We start from the raw sequence: 13,285 nt of genomic DNA on the forward strand, positions 1-13,285 counted from the left end.
CCTGGGCCAGATTCAACTGCCCCGTGATTCTTTGGTGAGTCCCTGAGCCCAAGACATGTGTGTCTGTTGGAGCCTGGAGAGAAGGAGCCCCCTGCCTGCCCAGTGCAATATGAGATGCTGGCCAGTGATGGATGCAGAACTGGGGCCCCCATCTCCCAAGCCCCAGCTCTTTCCATCACCCCCTCAAACAAACAGGCTCAACAGTCCTGGAGCCTACAGCCTGGCTCCTTGAGTTAAAAGCTGGACACTCCATGGACTGAGTTCTCTGGTAGAGGCAGAAAGTGACAAGGAGATTCTGTTGTCATGAGTTTAGGATGACAGGTTACAGCAGCATCTTATTCTGCACCTAAAAATCCTCCAACAACTGTCACTGTTCACAGGATGAAGACCAGGCCACTTGCTGTGGCAGCCGGGCCTTGTCAATCTCCCCAGCTGTGCCCCGAGGAGAAATGCATGCTCACGCTACAGCGAGCCATGTGATGCTGACCCCAAACGAGGCCCGCCTCCCTGCCTGTGCATTCACTCTGTCCACTCACTGCGTCCTCTGTTCAGCCCCACGGCCTCCCTCAGTCTGTGAGCTCTGGCCGTCCTTAGCATTCTTGCAATCTCCAAGAAGCCCTGCCTAACCCCATAGCAGCCCTGTGCTCCCTGAGAAAGCTCCAGTCACCTGGGTCCTGGCTGGCTGTCTGCACATGTCTCCCATGGCCCTGGGTTCTTGGCCAGGAGCCTTCTCTGACTCTGGCCCGCTGCTGAGTGATTGGGGCTGGGGGCGTCCCAGCCACCCAGGTGAGGCGCCGAGACCTGAACATCTGAACAAACAAAATGAACTCGCAGAGGGCAATCTCATTTTCCCTATCATTACCAAACTTGAAAAAAAAAATTACAATGGCTATCAAAAGCACATAACATGTGTTTGGCTCTATCTGGAGCTTGGGGATTATCAAGGCCCACAGTCCTCGTGGCAGGCAGGGTGGTGGGGAGCAGGGCCCCCCGATATTGGTGGTCTGGGCACCATCTTATCACTGCACAAATGCAGGGCAGCCTAACAGTTTCAGGGACCACAAGTTCACCCCGAGCTGACACCACTAAATCGCTATCAGGACCTAAGGCTGCATGGGCCAGGTGTGGTCATCAGCCCAGGAGGGCCAGGTGCCCCCTGAACACAGATCCACTGGGGAATCCAGGGGATGGCCTAGTTTGGAGTCTTCAGGCATCTAGTGAACTTGGACCTCAGACATATTGCTTCACCTTTCTTGGCCTGCCACGGGTCCCTCCTTTGAAAAATGGGGAGACAGACCCCTGACAGATGGGCCCTCGAGAGGCTTAATACATGTAAGGTGCTTAATTCTGTTCCCAGCACTTAGTAGGCCTAGCACAGTACCTAGCACACAGTAAGTGCTCAATAAATGTGTTATTAGTATCAGGAGGGACCTAGACAAACTTGTGGTGGGTCTTCTTGGTAAGGGGAGGAGCATCTCGGAGGTGATGTCATCAGTTTCCAGACCCTGACCCGGTCATAGGGGTTTGATGAGCGACATTCCAGGGAGGGAAGCACTTTCTCAAGGTCAAGGCTGCTGGGAGCAAAGCCGTATCCACTGAGAAGAAGTGAGCTCCCCATCACCGGAGGTGCACAACCACCCACTCGCCTGGCTTTTTTCTGCTCCTCTGCTGGCCAAACCCAGCCCTTCCCACCTGGGTCTTGTGCGGTTTGGGGATTATCAAGGCCCACAGTCCTTGTGGCAGGCAGCGTGGTGGGGAGCAGGCCACTCCCCCCGATATTGGTGGTCTGGGCACCGTCTTATCACTGCACAAGTGCAGGGCAACCTAACGGTTTCAGGGGCCACAAGAAGAAGATTACCCCCAGAAATGCCTCTGCTGACAAGCCCTGTGAGATGCCCATGTCACTATCCTGGCAGAATCCCTGGTGAGGACTCAGCCCACTACCCCAGGGACTGAGTCCTCAACTCATTGGCCCTGGACCATCCTCTGGGTCCCCACCCGACCCTGCCATGGGGCACTCACCCCTAGGAATGTCAAGAAGAGGACGTGGACTTCTAGGGTGGCATCGGGGATCTGAGCCACACAACCCTCAGAAACCTGGCTCGTTACGTATGTCACCTCGGAGTCCACAGGCTGTAGGTCACAGTAGACTGTTTCTGCAAGACCTGTGGGAGATCACAGGGGGGAGAGGGACAAGTTAAGAACCAGTGAAGAACAAGGTGGTGACAAGTGGTCCCACTTTCTGAATGCCTACTGGATGCTTGGCACTGTTTAAGGTCTTTATTACATCTTCACAGCTACTTTCCAAGGGGTGTGTGTGTGTGTGTGTGTGTGCATGTGCGTGCTTGGTCACTCAGTCGTGTCTGACTCATTGCGACCCCGTGTAGCCTGCCCGGCTCCTCTGCCCGTGGAATTTTCCAGGCAAGAATACTGGAGAGGGGTGTCATTTCCTCCTCCAGGGGATCTTCCCAACCCAAGGTAGATATCATTATCTTCATTCCACAGATGAAGAAACTGAGCCTCAGAAATGAAAAATTTCTTACCTGAGGTCCCAGTGCTAGTAAGTATAGGGTCAACAGATAAAATGCAGGACGTCCACATTTGAATAAATAAATACGTATTTAAAGTATAAGCATATCCCAAACATTGCATGGGGTATACTTAGACTAAAAATTTTTCAGTGTTTATCTGAAATTAAAATTTGACTGGGCATCCTATATTTTCATGTGCTACGTGCGGCAACGCTAACGGTGTGGCAGGGCCCACATGTACACGCACCCAAGCCTCTGGGCTGGTTCGCTCCAAAGGATCAGGAGGCAAAACTTCCCCTTGTGAGCCTCAAGGAGGCTTGAGAGTCTCCTGGCCCCGGTGGAGAGAGCCAGCCCAGGTTCAGAGGGCAGGGCCGGAGTAGGCCGCAGAGCCTGCTGCCCGGAAACGCAGGTCCTGAGGGAAGGGAATGGAATTTCACCCCTACCCAGCAGAGGAGGAAGAGGAAATGAGGCCCCTACACCTCGTCTGAAGGAATGTGCCGGGGAAGGGGGGGGCTCCGGGGGAGGGAAGGAGGACAGAGAAGGGGAGACTGTTTGGAAGTTTGTGTCTCCATCTTGTCGCGCTCACTTCCTGTTTTCTTGGAGATCAAAGATGGGCGCGGAGGGCCTGGCCGCACGTCCAGCCGACGCCAGCCCAGAGGATGGGGGGAGGGAGGCTTCTTCCGAATCCCGGGCTATTGGTCTGGCTTTGGCTTAACCCGGTCTCCTTGCCCAACTTTCCACTGGTTGGCTCAGGACCCCCAGAGGTCAGAGAAGGACACAAGATGGCCGCCCCACACCTCCACACACACCACCCGCCAGCAGCCACTTGGGAAGGATAAGTTCAGGACAAGAACGTTTGGCTTAGAAGTCCTCGCCCTGGCCCTGTCCTGTGTGCCAGGGACCCCAGAGTGCCTGTGGAATAGGGCATTTGAAAGCCAGGGTCCCTGGAACCAGGCTGACCTGGGTTTGTGTCTGAGGAGGCCCAACGCTTACTAGCCTATGTGGCTTTGGTGAACTACTTCACTTTGGGCTTCGGTGTCCTCACTGGTAAAAGGACACTAAGAATAGAATCCACAAAACCATAGAGGTGACTGAGAGGACTCCGTGAGACAAGGCGTATGGGTGTTTGTTGCTGTTTTTACTTTTTGGCCCCACCGCACAGCCTGTAGGGTCTTAGCTCCCCAATCAGGGATCGAACCTGCACTTCCTACGGTGGAAGCATAGAGTCTTAACTGCTGGACCGCAGAGGTCGTTCTTCTGATTTTAATTCTTTGATTGACTTTGGCCATTGGAGAAGAACAGTTGGTCCCAGGTGGGTGGTGAAGTGGTGGGACAGGACAGCTTGCAGGTGCGGGGCCTCAGAGAGGGAGGTCACTGGTGTTTCAGGCTCAACTAGACTCAAGGGCTGGTACCTTTTGCTGCTGTCCCTGCTACTTGGGGACCACCAAGCCCCTCAGTGCTCCCCACCTTCCCCCTGACCCTGTCAGTGAGCACAGGCTTCTTGGCTGTTGCTTAGTCCTCCTGTAGAGATGGGAGACTGCAGTCCAGAGATGCAGAATGTCCAGAGTCACACAGCACACACAGCTGACCGGGCCGGGCTCGGACCTACCTCTCCCCTCACAGTCTGGGGTCTGGTCTGCAGATTAGCCCAGCGCCTTCCTTCTTCCTTCAGACTTTCCCTGCCCCCTCCCCAGACTTCCAGGAACCCCAGTTCCTCCCAGATCACTGGGGCCGCCTGGGGCCACCTCTTCCATGCCGTCAGCGGGAGAGGCCACAGGCCTGGCCATTATGTAATGATCAGATAACAGGCCAGGCTGGGAGATCAGATAAGAGGTCCATTTATTTTGGGGCCTTTTCGAGTCCTGGCCGCCCCCACCCCGCAGACGAGAATGGGGAGACAGGAGGGAGTGTGACGCCCGGGGCCTGTCTCCTGGAGCCGGAGGCGGGCCCAGACAAAGCTGAAAACAATCCCCTGGCACCAAGGGAAACTCCTGGGACCTGGGTTGGAGGAGGCGCCGCTGGGGGCCCGGGTGACCGGGTGAGTGAGAGACCCAGCACTGGGGAGCCACTGCTCCAGCCCTGTCTGCTCCCTCTCCTGCCCCACCCACGAGCGCACAGCCACCTCAGGGCTTTCCAAATGGCCACCCCAAGCACCTAGGGAGGCCGAGAGGGTAACGGTCAGCAAAACCAGCTCCGGAGCTGGACAGTATGAGCAAAATCCCAGCTCTGCCTCTTAGACAGCTGGTCACCATGAGCAAGAGCCTAACTTCTCTGAGCCTCAGCTTCCCCCTTTGCAAGACAGCTGCCATCATGTTTCCTGGGCATCGGGGACTATTTAGAGGCTATGCGTGAGTTCATTTATTTGATGCGTGCAGCAATCCTACAAGATGGGGACTGTTATTATGACCATTTGACACAGGGGGAGACCAAAGAGTAGGGAGAGGCAAGAATTTGGAAAAGATTCTGATGCTGGAAAGATTGAGGGCAAACAGGAGAAGAGGCTGACAGAGGACGAGATGGTTGGATGGCATCACCAACTCAATGAACGTGAATTTGAGCAAACTCCAGGAGATAGTAAAGGACAAGGAAGCATGGCGTGCTGCAGTCCTTGGGGTTGCAAAGAGTTGGACATGACTGAGCAGCTGAACAACCACAGCAAGAATTTGCCTGAGGGCACCCAGCTGTTAAGCAGCAGGGTTCATATTGGAACCCAGACCATCCAGCTCTAGCACCCAGCACCCACTGCACAGGCTGTGTTAGCTGCATGAGGTAACCCGCGTACAGATCCTGGTATGCAGTAAGTGTTCTGGACACAGAGGCCGTGATCATTCTATGAAACCAGGGCAGGTCCTCTTTGACAGAGGTCTTTTCTGCTTTTTCTCTTCTTCAGTCACCCAGTCACCCTTTGCTCCTTTCAGGATCCAACCATGGCCTCAAAGATTTCCCTGCATCCAGCCCAACCACTGCTCCCTGGGCCTGGCCACCAGCAAGACCTCAGCACTCCTTTCCCCAGTCTGTCCTGGGCTGCTGATGTCTCTGGCTTAAGGCTACCCTCCACAACCTGGAGTGGAGTTCAAAAGTACCAGGATCCAGGACTTCCCTGGTAGTCCAGCAGCTAAGACTCTGAGCCCCCAGTGCAGGGGGCCCAGGTTTGATCCCTGGTCAGGGAACTAGATCTCACCTGCCGCAATTAAGAGTTCCCACGCCACAATTAAAGATCCCACCTGCTGCAACTAAAAAAAAATTTAAAAATAAAGTGCGGGGATCAAGAGATGTTGAAGTTTCAGATCCTGATTCTGCTTCTTTCCAGCTTCCTTTCCATGCCTCAGTGCTATTATTTGTAAAATGGAGTGGTCGTAGTCAAAATACCTTCCTCAGTGAGTTGGTGGAAACATTGGTAAATTGACACATGCATGGTGCTAAGCAGGATTCCTGCTCAGGAACTGGCAACCTCTGTCAGTTATTTATGTCCATCAGGGGGGATGTGAACGTTTCCATCAAACATACCTTGTTCCTTGCCCTTTCTGTGCCCTCTCCCTGAACACTTCTTTTCAACTCCTATTCATCCTTCAAAGCCCTGTTGGGAAAATCTCATCAGAACCCATCCGGCTGTGCTCTAGGTGAGAGACCCACTATAGGTGCAGGAAAGAAACCTAATGTGTGGGGTGAGATGATTTGGCAACAGAGAGCCTCACTGTCTTCCCCAAGGCACTATGGTGTACGGTTAGGTCCCAGGCTCGAGCCCCTGTTACTCATTTCTGAGCTGTGTTACTCAGGCAAATTCCTTCACCTGCCAGCGCCCCAGTCTTCTCAGCTGTGAAATGGGGCTAATAGGAGAGCCTGCTTCATCGGGCTTTTGTGCAGGTTAAGTCTGATAGTACACATAACAGGCCTAGAGCAGTGATCTGGCCTTCATCTCCACCTTTGTCCCAGGTATTAAAGTCAGTTTAGCCCTGGATGAGGGTCCTCTTTAGCCTCCAGAGCTGATGCCCCAAAGCTGAGGTTGGAGCTAGAAGAAGGGGCTCCAGAACCAGGATGATCAGTATTCCAAGCCTCCCACAGCCACCCAGGCCACCTATGGTACAAGAAAAAGAAGCTGAGTTCAGTAGACAGCTTGGATATGTCACTAGTCCTGAGCCTTGATTTCCTCATCCGTAATCTGGGTATAGAGACAAAGGGCTGCCTGATGCACTAGAGACACAGAAGAGGTGGCCCCTCCCGCTCACCCTGATTCCTCATTAGGCCCTTGAGCAAATAAATAGACCAGGCTTGTCCTCCAAGGGTCCAGCACTGACCTAATGGTGCCCATGAGAAATTGAGATAGATTCTTTCTCTCCCTCTGGGGCTTAGTGTTACCAACTATCTGGCCAAAGTGAGAAACTTAATTAATGGTCCTGCCCTCACTGTCCCAGGGAACCCCTGTCTCCTGGTTCTCACAGCTCCTGCTCCAACCTACCTTTCCTCCTGGCAAACGAGAAGCTGCCCCGAATGCAGACTCTAGGAATGGATATCTGTAGGCTGTGTCCTGCATCCCTAGCCCCTTCTCATTGGTCAGGGCTGGGGAGACCCTCACACAGGTGGCCAGCAGCTCAGGGGATGCCAAGTCACACCTCTACCCTGTCTTTCAGCAAGCCCTTACCCACACTTAGGAAACACTCTTTGATTCCAGCCACCCAGCCTGGGCCACGAACCCCAGCACCTCCACTTCTGGGACTCTATCCAAGTGAAATACTCCAAAATACAGGAAAAGATGCATGTACCAAAAACGTGCTTGGAAGTGGTATTTATAACTGGTCCCCAAGGGGAAACCACCTAAGTATTCAACAACAAAGGATTCATTAGGGAAATGATGAGATGGCACGTTTAAGGGATAGAATATTCTAGAACCACAATGGAATGATCATGGAGTCCACATGACAACATAGAAAACTTCTGGGACATAAAAAGTGTACATAAGATTTCCAAATTTGATCCACTTGCATTGAAAAATGCTAGACAATAGCCAGTAAGAACGACACCAGCATGCTAACAAGGCCCAAATTAATAGAAGGAGCTGGGAGGTCATTTTCCCCCATTCTTATCTATTTTCTTTGAGGAGCAGACTCTAGTGACTATATGGTTAAATTGCTTTAAAAAAAATCTATACATATTTGCTCTTAAAAGAAATTCCAACATGACAGGAAAGGATGTTTCAGAAAGTGAAGATCCTCTAGAAGAACCTGGTGCTAAAGAGCAGTGACATTGGGGTTTTCTTTGTGCATATGGTACATTGCATATGTGCTCAATCGTGTCTGACTCTGCAACCCCCTGGACTGTAGCCCTCCAGGCTCCTTTGTCCATGGGATTCTCCAGGCAAGAATACTGGAGTGGGTTGCCATTTCCTTCTCCAGGGGATCTTCCCAACCCAGGGATCAAACCCAAGTCTGCTGTGTCTCCTGCATTTGGCTGGCAGTTTCTTTTACTGGCTGAGCCACTTGGGAAGCTCAGAGTGTGTGTTACTGCTATTTTATTCTTATAGAACTGGAGTCAGTACTGTACGAGCATCTGACAGCGTGTCCCAGACAGATGTCCACAACAGTGTAGATCTGGGAATAGCTTTTTCTTGGTAACTGCTATGTGAGATTCCAGCACATAGTCAGCCATGTCATGGAGCCCAGGCTGGTGGACACTGCCTGGCTTTTGTTACAGGCACCTACGGACCATACATCCTTACTGAGTTAGGCAAGTAAGGCCTTGGGGCTGACTTCTGAAGGCAAGGATGTTACACAAGTTAGGGTTTTGAAGGATTCTGCCAAGTTGTGTTCCCAGAAGGCTGGACCCACCTGGGGACCTGTTTGGATCCTATTTTGACCGCTGGTGTGCCAGCACCTTCCAGCAGGAGCAGATTAATACGTTATCAGGAGTTTTTCCAACTGGCTCTTAAACACAGCCATAATTAAAAATTAAATTTTATAAGCTTATAATTAAATAAATCACATATTTTATGTGTAATGTATATCAAATGTACACTATTGTATTGAAAGTCATAAACCCCTAATTATTTTATTCCGCTTATATTATCTGTGTTCTTGAGGTTATCTACGTCTGTCATATCTGGGTGGTGGAAATAGTAGATAAAGCTTTATTATGGCGCAGCCGCCCCAATTCCAAGTCTGCTGAGTTGATAGCTTGAAATCAGCTGGGTGTGAACATTGACACCATGAATATTAACAAACATTAACCCCCCCTGCCCTCACCCACCTCTCTCAACCCACTGTTGACTCTTTGCCAGCACACCACTGCCTTCCATCCTATAAAACCCGACCCTAAAGAGCTGTGAGGGTCTTTCTCTGATGACCTAGAGGAAGAGAGTGTTATCAAACTAGAAAGTGGGGGAGGCTGGAGAAAGGCAAGATGGCCGGGGGCCTATCGTGGAGTTCGGGTACAGCTTCTGTCGGAACTGTGTGAGCTCAGCAGGTCAGAACCTCCACTTCCCCTCCTGTAAAATGGGGTGATAGAGGCAGCCGTCTTGGAAGATACTTGGGAGCTTATGGAGAGCAGCTGCCATATCACTCCCTGATCAGGACCAAGTGATCCTGTGGCTCAAAGGAGCCACAGGCCTGGGGCGAAACCCTGCTGGATCACTTAATGTCTTAGACTCGGTTTCCTGTATTGTCAGTGAGGCAGTGGGAAGAGCTTAGAGACCCAGGATTAGGGACCTTAAAATGCTTTGGCTGGAGTTAGGGGCTTCCCTGATGTCTCAGTGATAAAGAACCTGCCTGCAAAGCAAGAGACAGAAAGAGACGCGGGTTCGATCCCTGACTAGGGAAGATCCCCTGGAGAGGGAAATGGCAACCCACTCCAGTATTCTTGCCTGGAGAAATCCCGTGGACAGAAGAGCCTGGCGGGCTATAGTCCATGTGGTCGCAAAGAGTCAGATACGACTGAGTGACTAAATAACAATAACGACAGGGTAGGGTAGGGAGGGGGTGATCATCATTGCTTCTGTTCCCATTCTCACCCCCCCTCCCCTACCCCTTAAGGAGGTCCTGGATGTGCCCGAGGTGAGGGGGTGTGCACAGGGCTTTCTGGGGGCTTCAAATAAATGAGAGGCAGAGCACAGAGAGGCCCAAGGAGAGTGGCACGAGGGGCCGGGGTCCCCGACTCCTCGCTAACTCTTGTCTGGTCATTTCAAAAGGTCGCAGAGGCCATGACCGCCTGGAGAAGCCCCCAGGCTGAACCCCTAGTCTGGGCTATGCCCCCATTCCGCACACTTCTTGGGTATAAGCGGAGGGAGCACCCAGTCGGAAGGGTTCTGGGAGCCGCTCACAGGCCCCAGGGAAGGTGAAGAAGAAGGAATGTAATCACAAAACTACAACAAACAGAAACCAGCTTGCCACTGACTTTCCCCGAGGGGGCTTCTCTTATCACCCTCTACTCGGCTCAGCGGCCCGAAGGCAGTCCCCCAATATCACACCACGAGGAAACACAACATGAGATCTGAACCCAGAGCCCAGGTTCTGACTCTGAGACCGTGCACCCTCCCATCCCACCCATGCCTCAGATGAGGAACTTAAGGCCCAGAGAGGGCAGGGGACTCGCCAGGGGCTGCACAGCACTCTAGGACCTGGGCTTCCTGGGGAGAAACTGGACGTAGCTGGAGGCCAGAGCTAAGGTAAATAACTCATCCCTGTTTGCCCGAGTCGTTTAGGATGGAAAGTTCTTCATCCTGCCAAACCGGGATGTTTGGTCACCCTGTGACATCTGTCTCAGGCGGTCCAGAATCCCCCCCGACCCCAGGACAGCTTCACTGGGTGCGAGTTGGGACAGAGGGAGGAGGCCGGGAACACTCGGGGCCTGGTCTGTGCCCTGGGGGCCCAGTCACCCCCTCCCCGGGTCCCTGGACACCTACTTGTGGGGCCGAGGCTGCACACGACCAGCAGCAGGGCAACGGCCTGGCAGAGCACGCCGCGGTCCATGCTGTCCTTCCGGGGGTCTGCGTGCGGGGCCTTATCCGGTGTCCAGGGGCAGGGCTGCGGACGGGTGCGGGGGCCGGCGTGGGCTCTCGCGGGGACCCAAGGGCAGCAGGCAGCTGGAGCGACGGCGTCCCTGCTCCAGCCTTCTGAGGTGGCGGCCGAGGGGTCAGGAGAAGCGGGCACAGGAGCGTGGGGCCAGGCCAGGGGGTTGCTGGGCCAGCCTTAAGCGGTGAGAGGCTGCAGGGCTTCTGTTGACAGTGGCAGCGGCGACTGCAGTCCTGGCCTGTGGATACAGATGGAGGCTGGGGTCTGACCGTCAGCTATGGGGAGCTCCAGCTCATCCAGCCTGGCCCGGGGAGGCAGGAAATGCGCTTCCTTAGAGAAGGGGCCGGGCCAGGCGGCCTGCCAGGCGGGGAGAGGAAGTGCCACGGGCTTTGTCGCTGGGTGGGGGGCCCTGGGGCGGGGGTGTCTGTGTGTGGTGGGGGAGGCAGTGGGGTGGGAGGACCCAGGCTCCAGGTTCGTTTCCCCACATACCCCACCCTCCCATCCCACCCTCTCCAACGGCTGGCTAGTGGGGTGCATCTGGCAGCCCCGGGGGGCAGATGAAAAGAACCATCCTAACAGCCCACCAAGGGGCACCATCAGGGGCCAGGCCTGGCCAAGGCCTGGAACTTCATGGGGAACTCAGCTCCGTGAACTTGCTGTCCCCGTTTTGTAGATGAGGGGACAGAGGCTTGATGAGATGAGATCACTGACCCAAGAAGATGGTGGAGCTGGAGTTTGAACAGGTCTCGTCGGGCACCAACACTGGTTTCCCTAAGTGTGACACTGGGCTGGCGTTCCCTTGTTTTGTAAGCAGGGAGCCTGAGGCCCAGGATAGGGGAGCAACGCTCCAAAATTGGCACAGTGCAGCAGCTGGGGCTGAGATCTCAGGGCCCAGAAAGGACCAGGGACAAGCCCACTGCCACACAGTCGCCCTGGAAATAAAACAGGTACCACAATGCCTTCCTCGCCAGGCAGTTGCGAGATTTCCGTGGGTCCAGGTGCCATAGCACAGAGCTCTGGGCCCGGCACTCAGAAAGGGCTTGCCCATCACACTCCCTGAGCCTGGGAGACAGTCCCAGAACTGTCCCTTGCTCATTTGCAAACAGTTAGCGCCAACTACATGTCCGCCTTGGTGCTAGTCATGGGTAGCACTTTAGGATCAGCCCCAGGAGGCTCAGAGGAGGAAGCTGGAGCTGCCTGGAGGAGAGAACATTTAGGTCTGGCCTGTGGAAGTCTGGGCGAGTTGGGGTGAGGGGGTAGAAAAGGGGGTGAGGAGGGCATGTCAGGTTGGGCACCAGCCTGAGCAAAGACACAAAGGCAAGAAGTGGCCTGACGGCCACAGGTCAAGCAGGGGTGTGGTGGGGACAAGAGACCTAGAGAGGCGGACTCTGGCCTTGCTCTGGGAGGGGGGCAGTTTTTACTTTAATTCATCAGAACCGGGTCTCAGTTGCAGTATGCTGAACTCCAGTCTTTGTTACAGCAAGGATCTTCAAGTTACAGCTTGAGAAATTTTTAGTTTCAGCATGTGAGAATCTAGTTCTCTGATCAGGGATCGAACCCGGGACTCCTGCATTGAGAGCATAGTCTTAACCGCCAGATAACTAGGGAAGTCCCGGGGAGTGGGGGGCCTTGAATGCCAGGACTTTATCCTGAAGGCCTCGGGAGTCACAGAGGGTTCTGGAGAGAGGGTGCTGGCAGAATGGGCTTGGAGAGGACGAATTTCCATCCCACAGTGGGGACAGAGCCAGGGGCTTTCCTCTTTACACTTGTCCTGGTCACAGATGGAGAAACCAAGGCCCAGGGAAGAAGGAGAAGGTGGGAGCCCTGGCTGCCTCTGGACAAAGCGGGGCCGAGTGGAGCGTGTTTGTGTCTGCAGGAGCTGACCCCCGGGGCAGGAAGGGCGGGTGTGGCTCCTTGGGTGGAGGTGGGGGAAGGTTTGCTCGCCCAGCCCTGCGGCTGCGCTTTCCGTGCCCGGCCAGGCTCGGGTCTCGGGTCACCAGAGACCCATCCCAGTCCAGCAAGGCCAGGAAGGCTGTGACAGAGCAGAGGGAGACCCCCGAGAGTGACTGTTTCTCGGCCTTTTCCTGCAGCCTCGGGGATGGAGAGGTGGGCATCACCAGGCACAAGGTGGCTCCAGTGGGGGAACGTTGGGTGCCTGTGAGGTTCCCCAGGTACCCCCCAACCAGAGTCCATGCCCCGGGGACAGTTAGTTACTCCAATCCCCCCAGAGCTGAACTCTCTCTCAGGCCCCACCCTAGGCCTTCCTCTGTCAGCTCTGGATCCCCTCAGTCACGCCAGAGACACAGGAGGAAGCTGAGTCTCCCTGAGGTTTGAGTGACCCCAGCTGGAGACCCCAGGGCTGCCTGGCTCCAAGCTTCGCTCCTTCCTGTCTGCTCCCATCTGAGCTTGGAGAGGACAGATGGCCCTAGGTGAGGGGGATTGTTATTCAGAATGGGTGTTGGGGCATCTGAGGCCGTAACGGGGACCCCACGGGAGGCTCCTCTCAAACCTCCCTCCCAGGAACTTTCCTGGTGGCCCAGTGGCTACGACTCCAAGTTCCCAATGCAGAGGGCCTGGGTTTGATCCATGGTCAGGGAGCTGGATCCTACGTGCTGCAACTAAGACCCCATGCAGTGAAATAAATAAATATTTTTTAAAAAAATAGAAAACACCGCCCTCCCATCCACCCTTATGCTGCTAATTAATCCCCTCTCACACGGTAAGCAGGACCCACTGGGTTTCTCTAGAAAGTGG

At 54.3% G+C, this 13,285-nt stretch overlaps 1 protein-coding gene across 1 annotated transcript in view; it reads right to left on the reverse strand.

Moving 5' to 3' along the window:
- The window catches only part of ENG (endoglin), a 32,388-nt gene extending 21,553 nt beyond the window's left edge, over positions 1-10,835 (reverse strand). Inside the window, exons 1-2 of the mRNA XM_055541232.1 lie at positions 10,423-10,835; positions 2,023-2,165 (exon numbers count right to left, since the gene is read on the reverse strand). Of these exons, the coding sequence (XP_055397207.1) occupies positions 2,023-2,165; positions 10,423-10,489 (210 nt within the window). The 5' untranslated portion in view covers positions 10,490-10,835. The remainder of the gene's footprint in view (positions 1-2,022; positions 2,166-10,422) is intronic.
- Between the last annotated feature and the right edge of the window lie 2,450 nt (positions 10,836-13,285).

Source organism: Bubalus kerabau, chromosome 11 (assembly GCF_029407905.1).
Source record: "Bubalus kerabau isolate K-KA32 ecotype Philippines breed swamp buffalo chromosome 11, PCC_UOA_SB_1v2, whole genome shotgun sequence".
Taxonomy (NCBI): Eukaryota; Metazoa; Chordata; class Mammalia; order Artiodactyla; family Bovidae; genus Bubalus; species Bubalus kerabau.